Consider the following 15,575-nt stretch of genomic DNA (forward strand, 5'->3'; position numbering starts at 1 on the left):
AAAATAAATAATTTGCTCACACTGAAATCTTTTGATGTTACTTTTTGCAATTACTAAGCAATCACCTGTATAATGCTTATACATGATACTAAGACTACTTTACATGTACGTCACTAATAGGAAGGGAACTGACAGGTGCGATTACAGCAGGAAGAACTGGTTTCATGAGACACATTCAGTTAGCTCAACTTTGCTTGTTTTGTTTACTTTTAACAGTGTATTAAAGATTCGCACAAGAACTCTATTCAATGGTTTTAAAAGGTGAGTCGTATTTAGATTTTTCCTCAAAGATTTTTACATTCTTTGAAATTATATTAAGTGCTGTTGGTTCCTTGTGACGTTAGGTTAGGATGTCGTGTTACCAGCTGTGAATGTTAGAACTAGTTTATTGTAGTGGCTTTGTGGGACATTTTAAGGAAATTCCAGTCTTGTTGTTCTTGATTAAGTGCTTTTTATGGAGTAATCCTTTGATTGACTGTGGGTTCAACTGATTGTCAAAGCTCAGGTAAAGTAAGTTTTTTTGTGTTGCGTTTGTGTTGATAGAAAAACAAACTATTCACAGATGGACAAACCTGTTTCTGAGATTCTAATAATGTGTGTTAAAAGTAAAAGAGTGAATTTTGTTTCTCTCAAAGAACCATTATGCTAACATATACACATGACCTTATTCTAGAGATAATAAATAAAATATTAAATTGAAAATAAAATCACACTCCCCCAATGCAACCCAAGACACGATTCATCCACCACAGTGAAAGACTTTTAAGACAGCTAGCGTGTGTGGTATTTTTTTGCAATTCAATAACAAAATGCCAGATGCACACCATCAATTGTAAAACATAAAGTAAGTTGAATAAAAAAAGAATAATGAATAAACTTCAGGCTCTGATGTGGAGAAGTCAAATGCACTGTAATAATATACTGTATTATATCCTGATAATATTAGAATGACACGAGTTAGTAACAGCCAGGTTATGTTTCACATATTTTGAATATTATAAAACCAGAAACCAAATAATCAACTTGTTGACCTGATTAATTATGTCAACAAGTAAAAGACAGAATAAAAAAATGGGAACATTTTAGTATTTTGATTTTATGCTTAAAGGTGGACATTGAGAGGCTGGAAGAGGAGCTTTCTTTCAATCGCGTCTGTTCTTTTCATGTTATGACACATTAGGTGTCTATATTGACAGGACCTTAACTGACAGTGAAGCTAGATCAACCTGTTTGACAATGTCTGCACAAACTAAACATCATGCTTCTGCAATGTATTATTCATTGGAATGAGCTGCATAACACAGTTCCTGTTGAAAGAAAATAAATTCGTTATAATGCAAATTTTGTTATTTTTTTCACTGTCCATTAAATAATACTGTACAGTAAGTTGAAACATAACTGCAATGAATGTTGATTACTTGGATTTACCATGTATAAATAGATTACCTAATTTTTGTAATATCTGTTTTATAGTTATTTGTTTTAAATACAGAGCGTATGCCCCTGAACTTGGATCCTAAATCAACCACTTCCTCAATTGACACATGCCACATATAAATGTGATAATGATTTTAAAAAGCTGTTTTTTTTTTACATTATTTCCAGAGATTTTAATGTTTCCTTAGGAGAAGCGAAGACTGTAGGGCCCACATACCCATTAGGCAAACATTGGCCTGGATCTGAACCAAAAGAAATCATACCCAAAGCCAAATCTATGTGGAAACTGACCATGAGTGATTACAAGTGACACAATGTCATTTTGCAAATGCACACGTGTGCATACACACACATACTCTGAGAGAATGTAGCAAGATTATCATCATAGTTCAAAACTTGGTTCAAAATAAGGCCTGCTCAAAGCAAGCTAGTATATATAATTATGTATATGAATATTTAGTTAAAAAGATGAACACACAGACATGTGTCCATAATAGACATATAGAATGCTGTTGTTGGTATAAGGTGCCTGAGTTGGTCAGAAGACAAATCTGTTGATTTCTGTCTTTGCTTCTGTTACCAGCTTGCTACTAATTGATAAGTGTCACATGCCGACATGAACTTTGGATTTTTTCTACATCTACTGGCAGGTGAGTAGGATTACATATCAGCATTTGTTATATAGCATACTGTATAGTATACTATACAGTATAGATCCCCTTATCTGATCGTACCCAAAAATCTATACTGCTTTTGTAAAAATGTCACAATGATCCATCAAGTGATGCACCCTGCCACACACATAGCAGTGCTTGAAGTTTTGTGAAGCATTTTGTATAAATATGACCTCACGCATTACAATTTTCATTCAAGTCCCTAAACTAGATAAAGATAAAGATAAAGAAATATGACAAAAAAATAGCACTTGTTAACTCATTTACTAAAGAAAGTGATTTGATTTTACATATGTGTATGTGGCTAAATGTGAACTCAGTTTATTGTCAGTTCATTTGAAATGTCAGGTGTTTCAAGCTTTAAAGAAGAGAAATCTGTAAGTGGGAATTTCAATAAATTCTGGCACAAACGTACACTTGGGCTGATTGATGAAATTTTTGTAATATGAGTCTGGACAGACATTCATGTAAACTGCAACCTCATACTATAAAAGGATATTGATACAGACAAAGACATTTTGTACAGGTGCGCAATACAATGCATTATGAGAACTCTTTAGCAACACAAAAATAAACGCTCAAAATCAAACAGCATGTATAACTGGTTACACTAACAGTATTAAGGATGTTGAAATAAACATTCATACTTTGATGAATAAAACAAGCAGCTATTCTTTTTTACCGGCACATATAGTCAGTGCACTAGAGTTTCTGAAAGTCCACGTAGGCACAAATTTTTGGACTGCATGCAAACATTTGTAGAACGTCCATACAATTATTCATGGAATTGGTTGGTTTATGTATTGAATGCAAAAAGCTAACTCTCAAAAATCCTGCAGATTTTATGCACTGCTGGCACAGCACATTAGTTAAAGGTGTAAGGACTATATTCCTAGTTTTTTTTAACCAAATGTGTATGTCCTGTGTATTGTTCATCTTGGAACTTTCATCCCTCATTCACATAGATGAACTTTGATTCTTTTAATGACCCCATTCTCTCTACATTTCTTTCATTAAAGGGTTTTAAGTTTAAAGGGAACACTGATTACTAACAGTTGTCCAGACTTCACTTGTTCATAATGCATTCTGCAACTATAATGATGCATATTGTGATTGGTTGTGCCTTTCTGCAACTTTAAAGTCAATGTCCAGTTTAATTTCAGAATGTATATTAAATTAAAATTAAAACTAGAATTACTGCAGGGGCCAGAAAATACATACACAAATCAAAACATGCATTAGAATAGTTATAGTTATTGCTCATCAAATACCTACTTGAATTTGAGGTTCAGTTTGCTAGTATTACCTATAACGCAAAGCCTACTGTGCTTTACTCTGCCCTTTCTTTTCTACAGCTCTCTGCCCAATTCACCTCAGGATCACAACCTTTGCTGAGGTTTTTCAAATTCCCAGTATTACCACAAACCCATCGGCCTCAGAATTATCAGTGGAAAATTCTGAAACTAATTCTGTGATAACTATCGCATCAACACACACCTCCAACAATGCTAAAAATGTATCTGAGATGGCCACGTCACTTAATTCATCTACACAGACCATCCTGGAAGACACTAATTTTAGTCTAAACCTTGGGTCAACTGTTATAGAATCAAATCCAACTGGCTCAACTGAGAACAGTTTATCTGGGACTACAACTCTAACAGAGACAAAGAAAGATACTACTATAAAGGAAAGTGTAGTTATGGATTTGACACAGTCAATAACATCCATAGAAACAAGAGTCACAACACCATCAAACCATGTAGAAACAAATCAACAAATAAATTCAACATCTGTCATGGCTAAATTATCTACAGCACCACTTCAACTTACGCCAACTCAAACTACATTTGCCATAACAATGCTACAGACCACAGCTGATCAAGCAACTAAAGAATCAACACAAATTACAGCCATAACCAAACCATTACCTACTACAACACAAACTACTATGACTGGATCACTCATATCACAAATTTCTACATCAGCATTAGTTACAGCAAGTGCTAGATCAGCAACTATTCAAAGCACATCACCAACAACCAGTGTTACAACAACACAAACAACACCATCTATGGAAACAGAACTTGGTCTACAAACTGTGACCACAACTACACCGACACCCTTGATTTCCCACACAATAGTCTTAGCAACAGTACTAACCCAAATTACAGATGTAAATATAAACTCTCCATCAACACTCTCAGAAACAATAGAATCTGCAACAATACAAAAAAAAGCATTCTTAACAGAAGGGTCTGACACTTCAAACCAACCTGCAATGCCAACACAACCAGCACCATCCACAGAAACAGTAGTCCCAGCACAGAGAGGTTCTGTAGTATCAACAACAGATCAACAGAAAAATGTTACATCTGTCACACCACCACAATCTGTAGCTTCAGAATTAACTACATCACCATTACAAAGTACTTCATTGGAAACTACATTACCTGCAACAACATCATCACAAACCAGTGTTGTTCAGATAACTGATGGGTCAACTCAAACTAGCATTCTTTCCACGCCATCAACTGCCAAGACAAAAGCTAGATTTACACAACTAACCACAACACCAGTGGAAAAAACGTCATCACAAACGACATCATCTGCAACAACTCCACTGAAAACACAACCTCTGTCTACGGCTGCACCAACAGAATCTAGTGCCACAACAAAATTGGCAACAGAAACCACAGTACAAACTACAATATCTATGTTTTCACCACAAACACCAACAGAAGGTACACTTGGAACTACACAATCAGCTCAAAGCTCCACAACTACATTAGTGGAAACTGCCACATCAGAAACATCAGCAAAAACAAGTGCTGAATTTACAATAATTCCAAGCGGAACAACAACAAACAATGGATCAGTGACAACATCAACCCAAACAACACCATCTATTCAAACACCACTACAACAATCAACGCAATTAACAACTGCAAGCACACAGTCAACAACTCCAAGTCAAGCTACATCTTCTGCATCAACTGAATCATCAACACAAATTCAATCGACTGATGATGTAACTACACAAACTCCTGTAATGTCTACGCAAACTTCAGGATTCTTACGAGGAAGTGGCGCAACATCAACTCAATCCATAGAAATAACAAACGAAGGAGCCACAGCAACAACACAGCCAACAATGTCCATAAAAACAGGAGTAGCAACAACAACCGACCTTTCAATATCTACAGTGAATCAACAAGAGACATCTGTAGCTTCAGAATTAACTACCACCCCATTACAAAGTACTTCAACATCACCACAAACCAGTGTTGTTCAGATAACTGATGGGTCAACTCAAACTAGCATTCTATCCACGCCATCAACTACCACGACAAAAGCTAGACCATCTGTAATGACTGAATCAGTGACATCACAAATATCAACTTCTGCATCAATACCAATACTACTCACAACGTTAAAACAAATTGATGAATCAACAAACATTCAAAGCACAGCAACGACACAATTTACCACAACACCAGTGGAAAAAACGTCGACACAAACGACATCATCGGCAACAACTCCACTGAAAACACAACCTCTGTCTACGGCTGCACCAACAGAATCTAGTGCCACAACAAAATTGGCAACAGAAACCACAGTAAAAACTACAGTATCTATGTTTTCATCACAAACACCAACAGAAGGTACACTTGGAACTACACAATCAGCTCAAAGCTCCACAACTACATTAGTGGAAACTGCCACATCAGAAACATCTGCAAAAACAAGTGCTGAATTTACAATAATTCCAAGCGGAACAACAACAAACAATGGATCAGTGACAAAATCAACCCAAACAACACCATCTATTCAAACACCACTACAACAATCAACGCAATTAACAAGTGCAAGCACACAGGCATCAACATCTGACCTTTCATTATCTACAGTGAATCAACGGGACACATCTGTAGCTTCAGAATTAACTACAACACCATTACAAAATACTTCAGTGGAAACTACATTACTTGCAACATCATCAAAAACCAGTGTTGTTCAGATAACTGATAGGTCAACACAAACTACCCCTCTGTCTACAGCTGCGCAAACAAAATCTAATGCCACATCAAAATTGGCAACAGAAACAACAGTTCAAACTACAATATCTATGTTTTCACCACAAACACCAATAGAAGGTACACTTGGAACTACACAATCAGCTCAAAGCTCCACAACTGCATTAGTGGAAACTGCCACATCAGAAACATCAGCAAAAACAAGTGCTGAATTTACAATAATTCCAAGCGGAACAACAACAAACAATGGATCAGTGACAACATCAACCCAAACAACACCATCTATTCAAACACCACTACAACAATCAACACAATTAACAGCTGCAAGCACACAGTCAACAACTCCGAGTCAAGCTGCATCTTCTGCATCAACTGAATCATCAACAGAAATTCAATCGACTAATGATGTAACTACACAAACTCTTGTAATGTCTACGCAAACTTCAGGATTCGTACGAGGAAGCGGCGCAACATCAACTCAATCCATAGAAATAACAAACGAAGGAGCCACAGTAACAGCACAGCCAACAATGTCCATAAAAACAGGAGTAGCAACAACAACCGACCTTTCAATATCTACAGTGAATCAACAAGACACATCTGTAGATTCAGAATTAACTACAACCCCATTACACAGTACTTCAACATCACCACAAACCAGTGTTGCTCAGATAACTGATGGGTCAACTCAAACTAGCATTCTATCCACGCCATCAACTACCACGACAAAAGCTAGACCATCTGTAATGACTGAATCAGTGACATCACAAATATCAACTTCTGCATCAATACCAATACTACTCACAACGTTAAAACAAATTGATGAATCAACAAACATTCAAAGCACAGAAACGACACAATTTACCAAAACACCAGTGGAAAAAACGTCGACACTAACGACATCATCGGCAACAACTCCACTGAAAACACAACCTCTGTCTACGGCTGCACCAACAGAATCTAGTGCCACAACAAAATTGGCAACAGAAACCACAGTACAAACTACAGTATCTATGTTTTCACCACAAACACCAATAGAAGGTACACTTGGAACTACACAATCAGCTCAAAGCTCCACAACTGCATTAGTGGAAACTGCCACATCAGAAACATCAGCAAAAACAAGTGCTGAATTTACAATAATTCCAAGCGGAACAACAACAAACAATGGATCAGTGACAACATCAACCCAAACATCACCATCTATTAAAACACCACTACAACAATCAACACAATTAACAACTGCAAGCACACAGGCATCAACATCTGACCTTTCATTATCTACAGTGAATCAACGGGACACATCTTTAGCTTCAGAATTAACTACAACACCATTACAAAATACTTCAGTGGAAACTACAATACTTGCAACAACATCATCAAAAACCAGTGTTGTTCAGATAACTGATAGGTCAACACAAACTACCACTCTGTCTACAGCTGCGCAAACAAAATCTAACGCCACAACAAAATTGGCAACAGAAACCACAGTACAAACTACAATATCTATGTTTTCACCACAAACACCAATAGAAGGTACACTTGGAACTACACAATCAGCTCAAAGCTCCACAACTGCATTAGTGGAAACTGCCACATCAGAAACATCAGCAAAAACAAGTGCTGAATTTACAATAATTCCAAGCGGAACAACAACAAACAATGGATCAGTGACAACATCAACCCAAACAACACCATCTATTCAAACACCACTACAACAATCAACACAATTAACAGCTGCAAGCACACAGTCAACAACTCCGAGTCAAGCTGCATCTTCTGCATCAACTGAATCATCAACAGAAATTCAATCGACTAATGATGTAACTACACAAACTCTTGTAATGTCTACGCAAACTTCAGGATTCGTACGAGGAAGCGGCGCAACATCAACTCAATCCATAGAAATAACAAACGAAGGAGCCACAGTAACAGCACAGCCAACAATGTCCATAAAAACAGGAGTAGCAACAACAACCGACCTTTCAATATCTACAGTGAATCAACAAGACACATCTGTAGATTCAGAATTAACTACAACCCCATTACACAGTACTTCAACATCACCACAAACCAGTGTTGCTCAGATAACTGATGGGTCAACTCAAACTAGCATTCTATCCACGCCATCAACTACCACGACAAAAGCTAGACCATCTGTAATGACTGAATCAGTGACATCACAAATATCAACTTCTGCATCAATACCAATACTACTCACAACGTTAAAACAAATTGATGAATCAACAAACATTCAAAGCACAGAAACGACACAATTTACCAAAACACCAGTGGAAAAAACGTCGACACTAACGACATCATCGGCAACAACTCCACTGAAAACACAACCTCTGTCTACGGCTGCACCAACAGAATCTAGTGCCACAACAAAATTGGCAACAGAAACCACAGTACAAACTACAGTATCTATGTTTTCACCACAAACACCAACAGAAGGTACACTTGGAACTACACAATCAGCTCAAAGCTCCACAACTGCATTAGTGGAAACTGCCACATCAGAAACATCAGCAAAAACAAGTGCTGAATTTACAATAATTCCAAGCGGAACAACAACAAACAATGGATCAGTGACAACATCAACCCAAACAACACCATCTATTCAAACACCACTACAACAATCAACACAATTAACAGCTGCAAGCACACAGTCAACAACTCCAAGTCAAGCTGCATCTTCTGCATCAACTGAATCATCAACAGAAATTCAATCGACTAATGATGTAACTACACAAACTCTTGTAATGTCTACGCAAACTTCAGGAGTCGTACGAGGAAGCGACGCAACATCAACTCAATCCATAGAAATAACAAACGAAGGAGCCACAGTAACAACACAGCCAACAATGTCCATAAAAACAGGAGTAGCAACAACAACCGACCTTTCAATATCTACAGTGAATCAACAAGACACATCTGTAGATTCAGAATTAACTACAACCCCATTACACAGTACTTCAACATCACCACAAACCAGTGTTGCTCAGATAACTGATGGGTCAACTCAAACTAGCATTCTATCCACGCCATCAACTACCACGACAAAAGCTAGACCATCTGTAATGACTGAATCAGTGACATCACAAATATCAACTTCTGCATCAATACCAATACTACTCACAACGTTAAAACAAATTGATGAATCAACAAACATTCAAAGCACAGAAACGACACAATTTACCACAACACCAGTGGAAAAAACGTCGACACTAACGACATCATCGGCATCAACTCCACTGAAAACACAACCTCTGTCTACGGCTGCACCAACAGAATCTAGTGCCACAACAAAATTGGCAACAGAAACCACAGTACAAACTACAATATCTATGTTTTCACCACAAACACCAACAGAAGGTACACTTGGAACTACACAATCAGCTCAAAGCTCCACAACTACATTAGTGGAAACTGCCACATCAGAAACATCAGCAAAAACAAGTGCTGAATTTACAATAATTCCAAGCGGAACAACAAGAAACAATGGATCAGTGACAACATCAACCCAAACAACACCATCTATTCAAACACCACTACAACAATCAACACAATTAACAGCTGCAAGCACACAGTCAACAACTCCAAGTCAAGCTGCATCTTCTGCATCAACTGAATCATCAACAGAAATTCAATCGACTAATGATGTAACTACACAAACTCTTGTAATGTCTACGCAAACTTCAGGAGTCGTACGAGGAAGCGACGCAACATCAACTCAATCCATAGAAATAACAAACGAAGGAGCCACAGTAATAACACAGCCAACAATGTCCATAAAAACAGGAGTAGCAACAACAACCGACCTTTCAATATCTACAGTGAATCAACAAGACACATCTGTAGATACAGAATTAACTACAACCCCATTACACAGTACTTCAACATCACCACAAACCAGTGTTGCTCAGATAACTGATGGGTCAACTCAAACTAGCATTCTATCCACGCCATCAACTACCACGACAAAAGCTAGACCATCTGTAATGACTGAATCAGTGACATCACAAATATCAACTTCTGCATCAATACCAATACTACTCACAACGTTAAAACAAATTGATGAATCAACAAACATTCAAAGCACAGAAACGACACAATTTACCACAACACCAGTGGAAAAAACGTCGACACTAACGACATCATCGGCATCAACTCCACTGAAAACACAACCTCTGTCTACGGCTGCACCAACAGAATCTAGTGCCACAACAAAATTGGCAACAGAAACCACCTTACAAACTACAGTATCTATGTTTTCATCACAAACACCAACAGAAGGTACACTTGGAACTACACAATCAGCTCAAAGCTCTACAACTACATTAGTGGAAACTGCCACATCAGAAACATCTGCAAAAACAAGTGCTGAATTTACAATAATTCCAAGCGGAACAACAACAAACAATGGATCAGTGACAACATCAACCCAAACAACACCATCTATTCAAACACTACTACAACAATCAACGCAATTAACAACTGCAAGCACACAGGCATCAACATCTGACCTTTCATTATCTACAGTGAATCAACAAGACACATCTGTAGCTTCAGAATTAACTACAACACCATTACAAAATACTTCAGTGGAAACTACATTACTTTCAACAACATCATCAAAAACCAGTGTTGTTCAGATAACTGATAGGTCAACACAAACTACCACTCTGTCTACAGTTGCGCAAACAAAATCTAATGCCACAACAAAATTGGCAACAGAAAAAACAGTTCAAACTACAATATCTATGTTTTCACCACAAACACCAACAGAAGGTACACTTGGAACTACACAATCAGCTCAAAGCTCCACAACTACATTAGTGGAAACTGCCACATCAGAAACATCAGCAAAAACAAGTGCTGAATTTACAATAATTCCAAGCGGAACAACAACAAACAATGGATCAGTGACAACATCAACCCAAACAACACCATCTATTCAAACACCACTACAACAATCAACGCAATTAACAGCTGCAAGCACACAGTCAACAACTCCGAGTCAAGCTGCATCTTCTGCATCAACTGAATCATCAACAGAAATTCAATCGACTAATGATGTAACTACACAAACTCTTGTAATGTCTACGCAAACTTCAGGATTCGTACGAGGAAGCGGCGCAACATCAACTCAATCCATAGAAATAACAAACGAAGGAGCCACAGTAACAACACAGCCAACAATGTCCATAAAAACAGGAGTAGCAACAACAACCGACCTTTCAATATCTACAGTGAATCAACAAGACACATCTGTAGCTTCAGAATTAACTACAACACAATTACAAAGTACTTCATTAGAAACTACATTACTTGCAACCACATCACCACAAACCCCCAATAATCATACAAGCAATCAAGCAACAGAAATTACACTTGTAACCACATCATCATTTCCTGTTGCACAAGCCACTCCATCTGTAGCGACAGTTACATCACAAACATTAACATCTGACTTATTACCAGTGATGCCCACCATCTTACAAGAAATAAATGAATCAACAGCTTTTATTAGCACACCATCAGACGAATCAAGCACAACACCAGTTAGTACAACATCACAAGTGGCACTAACGCAAAATAATGGATCTCTGGAAGATTTGTCTACATCAGCAACAACAGAGCTCATCTCAGGAATAACTGTGGTGAACATTTCTTTATCAACCATGCCAACAAACTTGATGTCTCAAACAACAGTCATGACAGATGTTGCCACAGACTCACCTTCTCTTCAGCCTTCATCATTTTCCCCAAATGTACCCATTCTAAATACCCAAGCCAACACAACAAAGCAGGAAAATGGTTCTACTTCTATTTCTACATCTGTGGGAAATATAGTGTTTTTTAACTATAGCCCCAAAATTGCTTCTGTAAGCCCCCTTGTCTTTGACGACCCAATCGTCGTCCGAACAACATTCTCCCCAGTCTATCCAGATCAGAACAACACCAGCAAGGTAAATGTTTCCAAATACTAACAATAATAACAAAGATAGAGCTGGTTGTCAATCTGTTCATCCAGTTATTAGCAAGAATGTGAATGTTATTCCCAAAATTTCCAAACTATTCAGTTAAAATCAGCAATTTAATGCTATTTACTTTATTTCAGTGTGTATATGTAGGAATACACATTTTCTAAAAATTTGATTAATAATTATGCCTTACACGTCAATTTTTACAAGTATTTCAAACCATGGTTGATATTTTTAATATCATGAAGATTTGATTTTCCCTCTTTTGCAATGTTACAGATCCTTGCAGTGGTACCATGAGGCCTAATTCCCTTGACTCAAAACATATGTTGCTTATCGCTCTGTGGGCTGTAGGACCATTATCTGTTTGTTGAAAGCGTGATTTCATGGGTTGCTCTACCACTGCTGCTCCTGGCAGTTCCCTTAATAAAACTTGGAACCTGGAAAATGCTCGTAATTTTTATTTTAATTTGTTTGTTTTTCTTTTTTTTCTTCTGCCCACCCTACATTTTCACAACATGGTAAGAAATGCATCATGTTGTGTTCCAGTTTCCTGTCAAACAATGCCAAACAAAAGGCACTACAATAATGACAATAACATCTTTTAAAAAACACATTTTTTAATATCGTAAAATGTGCTTAAGAATATAAGTTGTCTAATACAGTATTAATCCACATAAGGTGAGTTATTAAAATATTTGGTAATTGACAGAATGTACAGATCGCCGGTTTGTGCACCTTGGATAGGTCATCAGTTTATAACATAGAGACATACCATTCACTTTCACACCTAGAGGGAATTTTGGGTCATCTATTAACCTAATTACATGTTTGGACTGTAGGAACAAACTGGAGAACCTGAAGAGAGCTGTGAGGCAACAGAGCTAACTACTTCACAACTGTGCTGCCTAAGTGGCTTAACTAAAAACATAAAACTAGCTGAAATGTAAAAGCTAATAATAATTTTTCAAACATATTTTTAAATTTTTTCTATCTTTTTTGTGTGTGCAGTAGGCTCATTGTCTATAGTCTCATACTTTAGTCTTGATGCCCTTATTTGATGTGTCATGTTTTCTCTGTTTTGACTGTTTTTGTCTTTGTTTGGTAGACCTTTCTTCAACTTTTCAATCATTTGTAAATCACTTTGATATTTATACATCCTGCATTATTAATGTATTATTTTATGTACAATATGCTGCAAACAGTCCAACTGATGTCCTGGCAAACAATTAGCAATGTTAGTCATGTAAAAATAGCTCGTATAAAAAAAATATGGAATTACACACAGTCAAAGTAATAAATAAGGCATTAGGATGAACAAAACAGAACAAATGTATCAACAATTGAGTTGTTTAAGATTAATCCAACAATTTGAAGTCTTAAGATTTTTAATGCCACCTGAAAAAGGCTTTCTCCACTGTCTATTGACGTCTTTCTGTCCAAAAAAATAAAAACAACCCAAACAATAAGACAATTCCAGTTAAAAATTAAAAAGTAGAAATAAACTAAGATAAGTAAATGAGAACGAAAGAGAGATAGAGAGTCAGATTAAGTTGAAAACAGGGAGCTTCATTAGTGAGAATAAAGCAGTGAATTGGAGAATCAAAAGAAAGTTCACCTCTTTGCACAATTCGACAGTAAGGATTTTGTGTGAATGCAGCTCAACATCCTGTTCTGATGCGTGTGTGTTTGAGAATGATCAAATTGAATTGACTTTGATCTGGCACCCTGTAGCCTATATGGTCATTTTGAAATAAAACTATAGTCGATTCCCTTGTTAATAGGTATATAAAAAAAACCCATAATAATAATAATAATCATTTCCCAGGTTGTTCACGCCTTATTTCCCATACTTTGCATCTTGTTATCAGGTACCTACAAGTATATATTTTTAGATGCAGTAAAGCTACACCATTATTACTAAAATGTACCCTGTAAATATAGTTTAATTACATTTAAGTTGCAGGCTCTGACCTAAGGTTTCTTCAAGCGCTGAATTTGGCAAACCTGGATTTCTGCTACTTCATTTGTGGTGCTGCAGTCAGTCACACAGAGGTTGCACTGAAATAATTGTTACCAGAATGCTTATAGGCATACATTATTATCAGATTATAGTCAGAAAAAGCTACACTGCTGTTTTTTGTTTATAAGTTATGAATGCTAAATACATTTTTGTGTTTTCAGAAGCCCTCTGAGATCCCATGTTTTGTTGAAATCAGAGTAGGTGTGGGTCTTGCAGTAACCCCTGTCCACCACTAAAAAAATTCCTACTCTGTAAATGTCACAGAGTGACTTGATGCTAAATTTGGATTCTATGTAACAGTAAAAAATTTGACGTTGTTGCCTTACCTGTTGTCTTTCACTATCAGGGTTTTGGCAAAACTGGTTTGTCAATTGATGTAACACCTAACTTTTACTAAACTCTGAAATAAGTGATATATCTTACAAATGCGAAAGCATCAATTTACTTTGGTCATGTATTTGAATACAAAAAGAAATAAAACATTGTAAAAACAATCAAAAAATTTAAAATGAAGTATTGTTTGAGTGATACACTTAATCATTCAATTTAAGTGAGTTCATATGCTGTCTATGAGAATATGTTATGTACAAATATTTCTTCAGTGCAGTAAGAAATAATTGTGTTTAGTTGCGTTAATGGCTGTGTTATAGAAAGGAATAAATGCAAACCACAGAACCTTCAACTGATATCTTGTGGAAATTCACAAAATTCATGTAATGGATTGATTTTTAACAGCAACAATGTCCAACATATAATACAATAAAAGATGGGTAGTCAAAAATATTTTAATTGTAAGTGCTATGAAACTCTGAGTAACAGCTGGTAGATTTCAGTTTGCTTTTATTTGCTTTATAGGAATACATAACCAACAGCACTCAAGGTCATCTACTGACTAAAACATGAAATTGTCAATGAGCTTGTAGCAGTTAAAGTTTTCTTGCCTTCATTCTTGATTGGTGACTCACTGAAATCAGTCACATGCTTTTGCATCCAGCTACCGATATAAAACCTCTGCAAACAGGTGGCATCACAGGTAATGCAGACTGAAGTTGAGTATACAAGAACTCTCTAAAAATATGCAAATATTAAGAATGTTTATAAATCTTTAATATTTTGTAGCAAAAGTACATAGTTGTATTTGTTTTTTAAATTTGCGTAGTTATTCAGACATTTGTGAGACGGATATTGCTTAAGGTAAGTAAATTTTCTGACTCTATATTTATATGGTATTTCCTCTGTTTTGTATTAAATTCTAAGATGTACTTTACTGTAATGTGTATTACTAATACCTGTTATTTAAATTCTTGACATATTTTTGTAATGTGTTTTTTCCTTTGATTTGGATATCCGTATATCTATTATGAAAAAAATAACAATGCAATAATTTATGTGTTCTTAGAGGAACCTTACTTTG

At 36.4% G+C, this 15,575-nt stretch overlaps 1 protein-coding gene across 2 annotated transcripts; it reads left to right on the forward strand.

Moving 5' to 3' along the window:
• Positions 1-127: 127 nt before the first annotated feature.
• Positions 128-14,947, forward strand: LOC137137248 (serine-rich adhesin for platelets-like). 2 transcript variants are annotated; one of them, XM_067523271.1, is made up of 5 exons: positions 128-261; positions 2,021-2,087; positions 3,467-10,088; positions 10,818-12,123; positions 12,418-14,947. In XM_067523271.1, exons 2-5 carry the CDS (start codon positions 2,054-2,056, stop codon positions 12,436-12,438), a joined length of 7,983 nt encoding a protein of 2,660 aa, XP_067379372.1. In that variant the 5' UTR covers positions 128-261; positions 2,021-2,053; the 3' UTR covers positions 12,439-14,947. The 2 variants fall into 2 exon arrangements, with proteins under 2 accessions (XP_067379372.1, XP_067379371.1); XM_067523270.1 differs by having other exon boundaries at positions 3,467-12,123.
• The last annotated feature ends 628 nt before the right edge of the window (positions 14,948-15,575 follow it).

This window comes from Channa argus, chromosome 12 (genome assembly GCF_033026475.1).
Source record: "Channa argus isolate prfri chromosome 12, Channa argus male v1.0, whole genome shotgun sequence".
NCBI lineage: Eukaryota > Metazoa > Chordata > Actinopteri > Anabantiformes > Channidae > Channa > Channa argus.